Genomic DNA, 15,153 nt, shown 5'->3' on the forward strand with positions numbered 1-15,153 from the left:
ATGGATTTTTTGGTATTGAAATAGACTTGCATTAATTCTGCAACGCATTAGAGCATGTGCAGGAAATACAACCATCAAAAGTTTGAAATTCAAATTGGGTGTTGGAAATATTGGAAAGAGGCAGATAAAATTTGGGCATTGGAAAGAGGAAGATAAAATTTTCGAAATTCAAATAGGTTAGTAGAAGAGGAGGGAAAAAAATTAGGGTTGCTTCTTTTAGTAATTAATGCAGGATTAGTGAGGGAAATATTAGGTTAAGTGATAAGCTAGACCTAATAAGCTTTAAGAGTAAGTGATAGGATATTGTCTCCTTATCCATTAACCGGCCCTACGTTTATCTTCGATTCGATCTATGCCCACATATCATTACTCAATAGAGGCACTAATTTTGTCATTAACTCCCAAAAAACACTTTAAACATTTTTTTTATTATCAAAAACAAAAAATCAAAGAAAGAAAACAGCACATTACGACACAAACAGTAGTTGTAGTCACCGGAGACTCGTACACAACTCAAACACACAAGCGCAGCCATAAGAAGTAGTACATACGTTTTTTCATGTCGGCATAATTTATTTATTACGTACTATTTCGTTCACCTTCATATAATTGAGATTCATTGTCCTTATGTTAATTATTTTCACAACCATGGTTGCCGCTGGAGCTTGTTTCTTCCCCAGCGTTTTCTCCCTGCTCGCCCACCGTGAGCCAACATCTCAGGTCTTGAAACTAAAGTCACGTAGGAATATACGTAGGAATATGAGCATAGCCCCACTGTTTGCCATGTCCGTTGAACATGTACCGGCGAGGGAGGAGGAGAAGCAGAGACAGAGCGGTTGGAAGGAATACTTTAAGCAAGCGAAAGAGTTGATTGAAGCAGACGGTGGACCTCCACGGTGGTTTTCGCCGTTGGAGTGCAGTTCACAGTGGGATAATTCTCCTCTCATGCTCTTCTTGCCTGGTTAGTCCTTCTTTCTTACTAGCGGTTAAACAAATTTAAACAAAATATTATGTTTAAACACATGTGGATAATAATTACTCAACAACTTATTAAAATTTACTAAATGAAATTTAAAGAGGTAAATTTTCAGCAACAAGCAAGAATATTTACTAAATGAGCAGCCTCACCCACCCTCCAAAAAGAAAAATGTAAATGGATAAATTTCAATTAGAGTAAAAATTAGTTTATAATATCACTTGCAAATTTATGTAATTAATATTTTCTCCTTCAAAAAAATGTAATTAATATTTTCTGGTTTTTGACAAAAATATAATCGTTAAAAGACTCACATAAAATATATTACGTGTCAGAACAATGTGGAACTGTCGGATTTGTTTGGTCCAAACTTAGCCAAATTTAGCGACTATGATGTGAAGGACGTGGCAATATTTTTCTATTTTTGGTAAGAAACATATTTTATGTAGATGGTACTTCAAAAAACAAAAAAGGTTATGTGGATGGAAATTCCGAAAAATTGCAATACTTTATGGAATGACGACCCTTCAAATTATACAAGGAGATTTTATATATCATTTATTATATGACTATAAATTTAGAGCAATGATATTTGTACAACTATTTTTTACAACTTTTAAAACAATATTTTTGTTCTCTTTTTATTAGTCAAAAACAATAGAGAGAAAAAAAATTAAAGAGAAAAATAATACAATGTGAATATGAGAGAAAAAATTGTTCAAAAGTTGTACTAAACTGATTGTACAAATATCATTTCTCATAAATGTAAGATAACATGTCTCGGTAAACATATTCTTCTTCTTCTTCTTCTTAAAAAAAAATGTCTCGGTAAACATAATCAATTAGTATGACATTACAATATATTAAGACCGTGTTTCGAAATTAGAATTTCTCACTTACTATCTATTTTAAAAGTGAAATTATGACCATTAAGTTTCTTAACAAAAAAATATAATTAACAAAACATTGGTTAAACTTCCCCAAAAAAAGCATTGAATCAACTTGTATGAAGTTAGGTTGGTAGGAGGAGCTAGGTTGGGAGAGTAATCTTTGACTAGGAGTGTGATTGTAAAAAAGCTTAATGATGTGTTTCGTCCTTGCAATTAGACGTCATTTAAAAATTCGTCCATGTAATAGTTAATCTTGGCAATTTACCCTTACATTGTTTAATCATTTAAAAATTCGTCCTTGACCCATTTAATTACTGCCACATCACTAATCTGATGAGGTGGCACTGCTGATTGATTCATATGCACGTGAATGGACAAAAATACCCCTAAAAGACCAAAATACCCCTGGCTTTATCTCCTTCGTTTCACAGATCATGCATTCCATTCAATCCTTCTTCGTTTCACTTCTTCTTCTTCTTCAGTTTTTGTTTGTTTTAATTAAATATAAATAATCATTTTTTAATTAAAATTTCAAACAACATTCATCTTCATCCAACAGCTTCGTCGTCGTCAACAAATCCAACAGCTTCGTCGCTGTCGTGATGCTATTAACCACCAAATCAAACGAACGAACCCGGAAACACGCTGTGGCCGGAAAACCCAACGAACCCAGAAATGAAAACGATTGAGAACGGCAGCGTTGTTGCCGTCGCCGGTGATGGCCGTCCCCACCACACCATATCGCAAACCCAGAATCAACAACCTTCTTCATGCACGCCAGAAAACGAACCGGTGAGTTTATTGAAGCTCAAATCGATTATGTGAAGGTTTGTGAGAGAATTCAAAGAGTTTGGGAGAGAAGGTATAAGAAGGTATTCAAATCAGAGTTTGAGTGTGGTTATGGATGGAGGGATTGAACCAGAGAAGGTATTGGATCAGAGAGTTAAGGTTGAAAAGCAACGTACATACAAAACCAACCAATACCGAATCGTGAATTGAACTTTGATTAGCTTTGATTTGTGTTCAATGTTTTGCTGTCTCACCTGAACAACCATAACTCACCAAACCCAAAACGAAAGTTTGAAAAGAAGCTTTGAAGGAGTGAAGAAGATGAATTTGAGGGTATTTTTGTCCATTTCCATGACATTTTGCTAATTTGATGATGCGGCAGTCATTAAGTGAGTCAAGTGACGAAATTTTAAATGATTAAACATTGTAAGGGAAAATTGCCAGGATTAGCGATTACAGGGACGAATTTTTAAATAACGCCTAATTGCAAGGACGAAACACATCATTAAGCCTTGTAAAAATGAAGGTGTGAGCCACCATCGTAAAGATAGCATAGATTCAATGTGAAACTCTAGCGTACTTGTTTTAATATGTTCTGTAAGATGTTTCAATGTTTGTAATGTTCCGTTCAATGTTCCAACATCACGAAATAAACAGAAATAAAAATAAGAAAATAAACGACAAGAAAGTAAAGAACACAGTGAGTTTGTTGACCCAGTTCGGTGACAAACACATCTACTATAGGGGCTACCAAGTCAGGAAGGAAATCCACTAGTGTAGTCCTTATTCTATAGCTCTCAGCAATCTCCTCGTTTACACTAAAGACCTAGGACCTACCCGTATAGACTTCAACCTAGGAACTCCTAGATCTGAGATCCCATCTCACTATCCTATGGTCAGTCACAGCCCTTGTGACCTATCAGACCTAAGCACAAACTCAAACGATGAAGTTACCTTCAAACACAACAACTAACACCTTGCTTACAAACTTTGGTGTAGTACACAAGAGTATCAAACTTAACACACAATCCTAAACAAGTATCACAAACGATACAAGGAAGGCTCACAATAAAGGTTCAAAACTTGCATCAACATGATACAAGAGTAGAGCACATGTAGACTCAAAACCCTAAAAATCTAAACTTTTTAGAATGACGGCTTGAATGATCAATTAGGTCTTGAAGTCTTGTTTATATACTGAAGCAGCTTGGGCCAAATACTTTAGTTGGGCTTCTGAACAAAGCAGATCCTAATATGCAAAACAGAAATCAGAAACTAATATGGAAAGTCCTAAAATGTCGGAACATATCATCCAAAACAAATACAAATATTTCCTAAAATATAAATACTACTTTAGGAATATTCCACAACTGATTCTGTAAAGATATGCGAGTTGCTTAGTCAATAAGAGAAGGAAATATTGTTTCCTTAAACAATAAAGGGAGCGCGTACAAATAGGCATGAACCCAGGCACACTGAACCGTGCCAGGATGTTGGAACATCGTATCCAACGTCTTACAGAGATGCCTAAACTCATGTTGGAACATTGGTTCCAACAACACAAACAAGCATATTTGTTTTAGCAGCAATGCAGCTAATACAAATACCCAACACAATGTTTTTTTTTTTTGACATGATATATTCAATGTTTGTTGTTTAATTGATACTAAATTCTATATTGTTTTAAAAAGAAAAAATTATATCAATAAAACTAGTCTACAAGATACTCTAAATGGAAAATGATTCTTAGATAAGTAAACTTCCTTCAATCTTGCACTAAAGAGAGAAAATAAAAAGATTGAATGGATAGATGTAAGAGCATTGCTATTTAAAGGGAAAGAAATTGTCCCGAATCATCAAGAATAAAGTATAGACTAATTAAAATGCTTCATTTTCCACAATACACAGAGGTGAGAGAAATTGAGAGATTGGAATACACGCTCGGGACAAATTCGTGATACTCCTATTTGTGAGATCTAGCATTACGTTAGATGTAATAGGAAGAGAGATAAACAAAATAAATTATTAATTGAGTATAGAAAAAAAATAAGGATGTGGTATAGAAAAAATAAGGATGTGCATAATGCTCAAATAATGCATCCATACAATGCATGTTCCATCCAAAACCAGGATTGTGATTTCTGATAAACCCCTATTCTCAAATAGCAAAGAGACACACATCTGTGTTACTGCCTCGCCAACAAAATCAGACAATTGCACCGTCACATTCCTTTTTTTCTGAGAGGTATACCGACACATTTGTTAACAACATAATTCCATAATTATATTAGATTGTATTAGCATATAGATATGTTTGATTTATATTTTTTAAAAGTTGGCAGGGGCCAAGGCACTAGAGCCAACAAAGTGGCTTAGCTGCTGAGTTCAACTTTTGCTGTTGATGATGACGGATTTTGAGTTGTTTTTTTTGGTGTCAAAATTTTATGGAATATATTAAACTATTTCAAAAAATAGTCAAAAATATTAAGTGGTCTGATGGTTTGATTTGTTTAATGAAAATGCTAAAGAGTGTCCTAGGGCATTGGTTAAGAAGATACAATTGGAAATATTGCATTGGAAAATAGTGAAAATTGATGAATTTGACTTTTTAAAAGGTAAATATTGTTGAATCTCATCCAAACTTGCTACTTTTGGTTTCTTTAACAAGTGTTCTTAGGCCACTTGCTACCAGGGACTGATGCATGATGTAGAGTTTGTGGGCTTGAGCCCACACAAAGTTTTTAGAAACAATTTTTTTGGTAGTATAATGTATCAATAGTTGACATTTTGATCACATAAACTACACTTATCACCAATTATTTTTCTTTTGGCCCACACTTATCATCATATATCTCAAACTATATTAAGAATTGGATACGAAATCAAGTTGGGGATGACTGGTTAAATGATTGTTTAGTTATTTATACAGAGAAATGTTTTTTATTGATATTGAAAATGAGAAAATCATTCAAAGTTTCCATAATATGAATAATCGTAGAGGACAATTACTAATGTTACAAATTTTTATATATAGTGCCCCCACTATTCAAAAATCCTGGATCCGTCACTGCTTGCTACCATAACCCTCCATGAGACTAATGAACTGATATACCGATATTAAGTCTCATTTTGATATATACACATACACACACACACACATATATATACACACACACACACATATATATATATATATATATATATATATATATATATATATATATATATATATATATATATATATATATATATAACATAACATTTTAGGGAAATTGACTGTACTTATATCACATTTCGATTGAAGTTCTTAAAAAATAATAATTCAATTGAAGTTTATAGGAGAAATTACATATCTTAACTTATTTCGTGGTTTTCCTTTGATTTCATAATTGTTAACAGTTACTCGCAAAAAAAAGTTCAATTGAAGTTTATAGGATAAACAACAGTATTTGTTTATTGATATAATGTAATGCTATGCTATCATCAATCAACAAGCTTACTATTTACTAATAAATTTATTATTACTTGTATTCCAAACTTTACAGGGATTGATGGAGTGGGACTGGCACTTATTTCTCATCATCACAAACTTGGAAGGTTTGTCTTCATTTCACTGCTTTGTCATATATATGAGTAATATTGCACCTTCTATTTGACATGTTTCTTCTAACTAGATGATTCTATTTGCACCTTACATAATCATTAACTCATATATGTAATTAAGAAATACTCTTTTTGTTCTTTTTTCTTCATTCAAGGATTTTTGATTTGTGGTGCTTGCATATTCCTGTCGCGGATCGAACACCATTTACAGGTTTTTTTTTTCCCGTACCTCATTTTATTACGGTAAATTCTTAAATATCTTGGAGTTTGGTTGGATACCGGCGGTAAGGTGCCTGTAGATAAAATTTATTTCAAAATAAGTTAATGTAAAAATATGACATGACATGAATGATTGGATAAAGGATACACACCCTACCAAACTCCGAGGTATCAGAGTGTTCACCATTTATCATTTACTGCTCATGTTGAACTCTGACAAATCCATTTTTGCTAAGGGTCCCACATTGAGTAGATAAAAGCGTCCTTGAGACTGTTACACCGAATATACTAGTCTTTTGAGTTGGCCTCTATGCATGCATGTGCTTTAAGTCCTAATAATTGATGCTTTAGTTGAAAGTTGGGCCACAAAAATGGCTATCTATAGACTGGATTGAAGTGCTCCACCGAATACTGATAGGTGAACGCGCCCGAAAAAAAAGAAATGGCTATCATCGGGTTATTGCCAGTAGAGCGAAAGCCACCATGAGTGTCGACTCTTAAAGGGCGTGGCAATGTTAGAAGTCTCATATTGAGTAGATAAAAGTACTCAAGGTGGTAGTTGGCCATGAGACTCTCCCACCTAATGAACTAGTATATCGGGTTCAACTCTCCTATGTGCTTAAGTCCTGACGATGTCTTTTCGCTCCACTTACAGATACCTGTTTTATTTACAGAATTTATAGATATAATGTGTATTCGAGCATAATTTACTGTTCTGTTTATTTCGCTGTTGCAGATCTTGTGAAATTAGTTGAGAAAACAGTTAGGTCAGAATATGAACGTTCACCAAATAGGCCCATATATCTTGTTGGAGAATCTTTAGGAGGGTGCCTCGCGCTGGCAGTTGCGGCTCGTAACCGTGATATTGATCTTGTACTAATCTTGGCAAACCCAGGTACCTTTATTGTGATGTATATACATGATTTAATAGCTCTCATTTTACTGTTAAGATTAGCTAAATAAAGGAAATTCAGCACCATAAGCATTGCTAAAGTGAGAGATTAATTTTACAGAATCTGCACTAGCCTAGCCATATTGAGTTACTTATTTAGTGTTGTACTTGTATGCGTACACCCTGATCGGTAAAATTCCGCAATCACTATTCTAACAAAGCGGTGTTGTGAATCCGTGAGTGTTACAACAAAAATTTGGGGTTAACTTATCGATATGTTAATGACAAGTTTGATAATTAACACAGCCAAGCTTGAGCCTAGACAAAGATGTCTGTTGTTGCCTATGAACATGGTTGAGGTTAGTGTTTTCAGAATGATGTCATTCATTAGAAATGGTGCAGCGAACATATGTTTCTTACCTAGAGCTTTGAGTGAAAATTCCTGAATGATATTGAAGTTGATTTTGCTGTAACAGCAATTCAGTTAAAGAATCGCATATGCCTGGTCTGATCATGCCCATCCTATTATGCAGCTACTTCTTTCAGCAGGTCCCAGATGCAACTTCTAACACCATTGTTGGACGCTTTGCCCGGCTCACTCTCTCCTGCCCTGCCTAGCATTCTCAGTTTGACAGCAGGTTTGTTCATCCTGCTTTGCCGTCTTTTTAGTACGAACTATTTTCTCAGGATCCATGTCTGGTATGTTTAGTCCAATCCAATTTCCATCTTTATATCTTGAAAATTTTGAATGTCATGCAGAGAACAAGAAATGCATTAGGTCGTTTGCCTTAAAACTTGAATCGTGATAATTTGTTTAGAAACGGGACTATTCTTGAAACAGTGAAAGGTTCCATTTGTTCGTTGTTCACATTACCAGATAGTTGTCTCAATAATTATCAACTTGAACTTAGTCAATGGATTATATTTTATTTAATATAATTGTCATATTATATCTATGCATTCATAGTTTCATAGGATTTACTCATCATAGTTTACGTTGTATGGAATTGTTGTGGATGTTTTCTCCCTTTACCCTATAAATGTTTCATGCCTTTGCTCGTTCTTGTCTTTGATTCTTTTTCGTCATTTTTCCCTTCTGCATTCCTTTCAATTCAATGTTTAAATTGGAACCAGTATATATGTTTCCCTACGTCACTAGGAACTTATGCTAAATTTCCACTCCGATATCCTTAAGGACATAATTTTTAGGTCCATTTTATTTATCATAGTGGAGAACTTGTATTTTGTCTTTATCTTTCACTAAAGAAAATGATACCTTCCGCCATTTATGCTTTCGTCTTTTCTTTTAACATTAGGCAACTCTCTGAGGATGGTGTTGGATAACACTGTGAAAGGACTTCCTCTACTCAATGCAGCAAAAGAGCCAATAGAGGATTTTACTACTTTGTCATCATCTCTTCCCGTAAGGTTCTATTATTGTTTTTATTCTAAAAATAAAGAATTTCGATTAGAAGAGCATTGTGTGACTTTATTTATGCATTGAATATGTGAAACATGTTGTGTAGGAATAATGAGTTAATGACATTGACAGTGTTTGAAACATATTTCAAAAGAAATCTTAAGTGAAAATTGAATAGCTTATTCTCTTTCCTTTCTTGTAACTAAAACTTAGTTAAAGTGGAATATGCTAGAATTTTGAAGAATATGGTTGCATATATCACTGCATTTTCTTTGCTCTGGCTTGTTGCCGCTCATTTCAGCTTTCACTTCATTTACTATCAATATTGAAAATCTATTATTGATTGCATTCTCAGGTGCTTGCAGACATATTACCGAAAGAAACACTTCTGTGGAAACTAAAGATGTTTAAGTCAGCTTCTGAATATGCCAATTCACGTCTTTATGCTATCAAAGCTCAGACTTTGATACTTTGCAGGTTCATTCTCCTTGGGATTGTACATCTTAATTTAGTCATTATATGGAGGCATATGTACTTGGTTAAATTTTTCATCACTATTGCCTTCACTTAGCTGAAATAGTGAAATGCTAGTAAAAAAAGAAATTGATAAAACAAGTGCCAAGTGTGAACAACCAATTTAATGAAAATTTATTACCTCTAAACCTTTATGTCAGTATGCATACCATGTTTTCCTTTTCACATACACAGGATGCTTTCTTTTTCAAGTATATGACTCTTTCTGGAAGATGAAACTGAGTTATTTCATTTGTACTTTTAGTGGAAATGATCGGTTACTACCTAGCCAACAGGAAGGTGAAAGACTACGTCAGTTACTGCCTAACTGTGAGCTCCGTAAATTTGATGACAGTGGCCATTTCCTATTCCTGGTATCATTTTCTCCCTTTCTATTTTTCTTCTCGCATGTTTCTCCTTGTGTTTCCATTCAAGAATGCATCGTGATATTATTCATCTGATAGAAATGGTATCAAACCAGTGGAAGGTATCTGACCCTACGTTTGCGGCATTTGCAGGAAGGCAGCATTGATCTGGTAACGGTAATCAAAGGAACTTCTTACTACCGGCGTGGCAAGTATCATGACTACGCTTTGGATTTCATACCTCCTACACCATATGAAGTCAAAAAAATAATTGAATCATTCAGGTAAAATTAACTGAATAAATTTGACCATTTAAGACATTAAAACTAATTGAATTGATATGTACTCAAACTGATACCATTTAACACCTTTCAATTATGATACTTCCAGTTTGTTTAACATCATCACTGGCTCTGTAATGCTTTCAACTTTGGAGGATGGCAATATTGTAAAGGGCCTTGCTGGAATTCCTTCAGAGGGACCAGTTTTGTTAGTTGGGAACCACATGCTGCTAGCATTGGACGTAGCTCCCTTTCTTATTAGATTTTTTACAGAACGAGATATTGTTGTTCGAGGAACGGCACATCCCTTGTTTTTTAAGAGACAGAAAAGTGGAAGATTTCCAGAAGTATCTTCTTTTGACTCATTAAGAGTTATGGGTGGTTATCTTGTAGGAGCATCTAATCTCTTCAATCTGTTAGCTTCGAAGTCACATGTCCTATTATATCCTGGAGGATTACGCGAGGCTTTTCATAGGAAGGTAAATCCAATAAGTTGGATCTTTGTTATGAATTTATCTTTTCTCATGGAATCCAGATTTACTCATAGGAAGGTTTTTGACTTGTCTTGGACAGTTGGAACTAAAGGCAGTCAACTGGTTAGGAATTTTAGAAAGAGCTTGTGATTTATATGAAGGAAAAAAGAAAATACTTGAATTGTCATAGGATTTTGGATATTACTTTCCAGCATAATCATAAAATTGCATCAGATGCTTGGTATTTAATACCACATGTTACATCTGAAAAAAATAAATAATTAATACCACATGTTGGAAGTTAATGCTCCATTTTCTTGCTTGCGTACTGTCTGGTGCCCGTAGCACGTGCATCTGACTTATGACAAATATGTAATCTGGGGTAGAACACCGACTGCGGACATGTAAATGTGTATTATTTAATTATCACATTTAATTAATGTTGGAATTCCAGCGCTTATTTTTCCGGATGCGCTATGTCTCTGTCTATATATTCATGATTTAAATGTACTAAGATTCTTCATCATTGTGTGATAATCATCAGGGTGAAGAGTATAAGTTATTCTGGCCTGAACAATCTGAGTTTGTCAGGATGGCTGCCAGATTTGGAGCCAAAATCATACCTTTTGGTGTTGTTGGAGAAGATGATCTTGGCCAAGTAAGTTTCAGTCATTACTCAGCCAATGGATTTCCTTTACGAAGTAATTCTTTTTCTCAAAATGTTGGCATTGAAGGCATACCGTTACCAACTTGTATGGAAAGCATAATTCTACTAGAGTTTATAGTTTGATGTTCTTGTAAATGTAGACTATCGTCCAGAATTTTCAATTGCGTTATGACACCATCTTTTATCAATCACAGTTTTCCCTCTATCTTGCGTGAATCTATCTGGCATTATGAACATTTTGTGTACTGTAGCATTCACCTTTTCTACCATCCATATTTGAATTTATGTGGATGCCTTGAACCTAGATTTGAATATCACATCGTTCTTTTCAGGTTGTGATTGATTATGATGACTTGGTGAAGATTCCTTACTTTAGGTCTGAAATAGAAAGCCTTACAAATGAGGCTCCAAAGTTGAGGTATCTAAATTTGCATTTTGTTGATTCATACTAAACATATGTATTTTTTGAATATTTTTCCTTCTTTTCCATCATTTCTGTTGATTCATACTGAACATAAGTTATACATTGTGAAACTAGGGCTGGTGTTGACGGTGAGGTGGCAAATCAACAAGTGTATCTGCCTGGTATTTTGCCCAAAGTTCCGGGCCGGTTCTACTATTATTTTGGAAAACCAATTGAAACGGAAGGTATGTCCAATGCATATTTCTCAACATGAAATAGCTGTGAAATGCAACGGTAAAATTTGAGCTATTGTTTGACAGGAAGGAAACAGGAACTTAAGGACAAGAAGAAGTCTCAAGAATTATATTTTGAAGTGAAAGCCGAGGTTGAGAGATGTATTGCTTATTTGAAGGAGAAACGAGAAAGCGACCCCTACAGAAGCATATTGTCTCGGTTATTATACCAAGCTACACATGGTCCTACGTCCGACATTCCAACATTTGAATTATGATTGTTCTGTACATAACATGACAAGTTCTAATTTATCCAGAAAATTTAGATAATAGAGGCAAACCATGTAAATTTTCAATAGTTTCAGGCATTGTTTTCTGGCCAGAAGAAATGATAGCTCATAGAAGGTTGGACCATTGTGCAATTCTTCCTATATTTTAAATAAAAGATGCGTTTGATGATTTGAACAACTTGGTTTATAATTGAAAGTTAAACTTGCAAATCGAAACTGAAATAGAGAAGATGTGTGTGATAATTGTACAACTTGATTTATATAAAGGCAAGTTTGTTCAAAAGCTCACAACAGAATCTAATAACAAACTTATGCCAGCTATGCCTTGTAGAAGCAGTTCACTAATAAAAATGTAGAATTAACTCAAACTATCAATTATTTACTTACGGGTCATGCTACAAGATAAAGAGCTAAAAAAAGGAATTATAACATAAATTTTGTTTTGTAAATATAAATTTTTAAACTTTTAAGACATTGAATGCACGATTTCTAAGATTGTTTTTCTATATTCGGATTCTTAACTTGTGCCCTTATGGGCACAAGTGTAGGACTGGTGCCCCGTCAAGATTAGGACACAACTTCAGCTGAGAGACATGAAACTCGTTATGAATTTCCACAGAGGGGGGAAACTCCAATTGATGTGCAACCTTCCTAATCTTATCCATAACCTTGAAAGGTCCATAAAACTTAGGCATTAACTTGTGAAATTCTTGGCTACGTACGCTGAGAAAATTGTCGATAAGGCTGGCAGTTTGAGGTAAACAAAGTCCTGGTTGAGTATCATCAAGCATGTTGATGTTTTTAAAACCAGGATCCACAAACAAAATCTACCTATGGGGTTATTCGTTATAACTTTTAAAAAAATATAACTTTAAAAACATTATTCTCTTTGTTATTGTTATTTTTAAAACCAGGATCCACAAACAAAATCTAAAAACAATTTCAAATATAAAGATATTAAGATTATGTTTTCAATGGGAGGGGGGAGAAAATAGGTATCAAAATATGAAAGTAATTTTGTAACGAAAAATCATTTTTTTTGAGGAAAAAAATCAATTTTATATAGTTGTATCAAATTAAACTAATTTTTTTTTAAAGAAGTGATTGTTATTCTGATAAATAAACACAAATCATTTTGACCTTCTTTTGTTGAAAAATGATTGTCCACTAACCTCCATCATCTACGGAGTGGAAGCTATACAAGAGCGAAGAGGCGGGAACATGGGAGGATGAATTTTTGAATCAACACAATCGTTTCCGAACACTCTTGGAGATTGAGAAAGGAGAGAGACCGGTTTCACCCAAAAAAGATTCAAATCAACACAATCCTATTTTTTGTGACACTCCGGTTAAAGCAAATGAAGAATTTGAAGATATTGAGGAACGTTTAGATGATTTAATTTCATTAGATGAAATATGACACTTTGTTCGTCCTTTTTTTGATCGATATGCACCGACATATTTTTTGGGATATATAATGTAATGACCATTTTTTTGTGGCCAAGATGTAACTAACCTTTCATGAATTATATATATATATTTGAGTTCCGCTTTTATTATAAATTAATGTACTTTTAGTGTAATGTGTTGCATAATGTGGACAATTTGACGAATTTCAAAAAATTGTGTAACGTTAACGTATTATCGTATTTGTGTAATGTTACCAAATCATTGATCAATTATGAAATGTTGTTGCTTGTAATTGCTGGATGTTGTTGTATCGGTTTGATTTCATGAGGAATTGTCGTTTGAAATTACAGGTAAAACATGCTGAAAATGGCTGGAAATTGAAGTGCAGTAAGCACAGGTTTTTTTCACTGGTGTGAACGGTAGTTAACTACCGCTGGGCTCAACGGTAGTTAACTGTTGCCGGTTTGACCAACGGTAGTTAAGTACCGCTGAGGGTATTTTGGAATTTTCCATATGTTATTAGGATATTTTTGAAGTCAGAACAACAATTTCCTTCAACTGAACCCCCTCAATTTTGTAAACTCTACCCATATTTCTATACTACTCATATGTTGAATCCCCTCAAGTTTAATACTTGCACCTCCTATAAACCAATTAGCTCTTCATAATTAAACAACCTGCACTATCTCCTCTCTCCAAATCACACTATCTCCAAATTTAATGCACATCCACTCTTCTCTAGAAGAATTTAAAATGCACGTCCACTCTTCTCTGGAAGAATTTAAAGCCAACGTGAATTAAATAAAACTAAAATAATACTCCCTACGTTCCGGATTAACTGAGTCATTTGCTCATTTCACACATATTAAGAAAAATGTATAAATAAAGGAGAGAGAAAAATGGTTTTAAGTGCTCTTGTTAAGTATTGGTGCATTTTCCACTATCATAAATGCAAAGTGGAATATATTGAATTGGGAGTGATGAAAGTAGTATTAATCATATTTATAAAAGGAAAAAAGTAATTAATATTGTATTGAAAAATGAAATGACTCAATTATTTTGGGACATTTTTTTGTGTGCAAATGACTCAGTTATTATGGTACAGAGGGAGTACAAAACATTCAACGAAAATGGATATTGTGGGAATCGAGCTTAAGCTTAAGAAAGTAATTTAATTATATGATTAAGTTTTGTTCAGATATACATATTTAATAGTGAAAAACATATACTCCCTCCGTTTCAAAATACATGTGGCAGTTGTACACATGTCAATATAAAACTTTGACTATTAATATCTTTAATTATATATAATAAAAAATATAAAAATTTGATATTTTGAAAATATTCATCAAGACAAATCAAACATCTTACATGCTAACATTTGTATTTATATATTAGTTAAAACATATAGTCAAAATAAGTATATGAATAGTGCACATTGTAAAATTGCAACATGTATTTTGAAACGGATGAAGTAGTATATAGTTAACATGATTTTCACAAGTTATAATAAATACCGTAAGATAAGTAAATTATAACTAATATATTTAAATTATACTTCATCTTGTCATTGCTATAAGTAAAAAAAAAAAATCATTTTTTAGGTTCATTGAATAACTTAAGTGTCTGATCGATAATATATAAATTTTTTTATACATATAATAATAATAATAATAATAATAATAATAATAATAATAATAATAATAATAATAATAATAATAATAATAAT

The 15,153-nt window shown here is 33.5% G+C and overlaps 1 protein-coding gene across 3 annotated transcripts; it reads left to right on the forward strand.

Moving 5' to 3' along the window:
• The first annotated feature begins 461 nt into the window (after positions 1-461).
• LOC146909129 (phytyl ester synthase 2, chloroplastic-like) lies at positions 462-12,192 on the forward strand. Of its 3 annotated transcripts, XM_085726928.1 has the most exons (14): positions 462-961; positions 6,201-6,252; positions 6,414-6,469; positions 7,214-7,372; positions 7,903-8,007; positions 8,686-8,792; positions 9,145-9,266; positions 9,568-9,676; positions 9,821-9,951; positions 10,058-10,427; positions 10,966-11,079; positions 11,421-11,506; positions 11,627-11,736; positions 11,812-12,192. In XM_085726928.1, exons 1-14 carry the CDS (start codon positions 628-630, stop codon positions 12,000-12,002), a joined length of 2,046 nt encoding a protein of 681 aa, XP_085583054.1. In that variant the 5' UTR covers positions 462-627; the 3' UTR covers positions 12,003-12,192. The 3 variants fall into 3 exon arrangements, with proteins under 3 accessions (XP_085583054.1, XP_085583055.1, XP_085583056.1); XM_085726929.1 differs by lacking the exon at positions 6,414-6,469; XM_085726930.1 differs by lacking the exons at positions 462-961; positions 6,414-6,469 and adding an exon at positions 3,007-5,270.
• The last annotated feature ends 2,961 nt before the right edge of the window (positions 12,193-15,153 follow it).

The sequence above is a fragment of the Medicago sativa genome, chromosome 7, assembly GCF_051527215.1.
Source record: "Medicago sativa cultivar Bolivia chromosome 7, Bolivia_mono, whole genome shotgun sequence".
NCBI classification, from domain to species: Eukaryota; Viridiplantae; Streptophyta; class Magnoliopsida; order Fabales; family Fabaceae; genus Medicago; species Medicago sativa.

Bases quoted from the DNA above. Each gene is read 5' to 3' on its own strand.
- LOC146909129 (XM_085726928.1), top strand. From the start codon at position 628: ATGTTAATTATTTTCACAACCATGGTTGCCGCTGGAGCTTGTTTCTTC. The intron at 11,080-11,420 runs GTAAGTTTCAGT...CGTTCTTTTCAG, and splicing joins GAGAAGATGATCTTGGCCAA to GTTGTGATTGATTATGATGA. The intron at 11,737-11,811 runs GTATGTCCAATG...ATTGTTTGACAG, and splicing joins AAAACCAATTGAAACGGAAG to GAAGGAAACAGGAACTTAAG.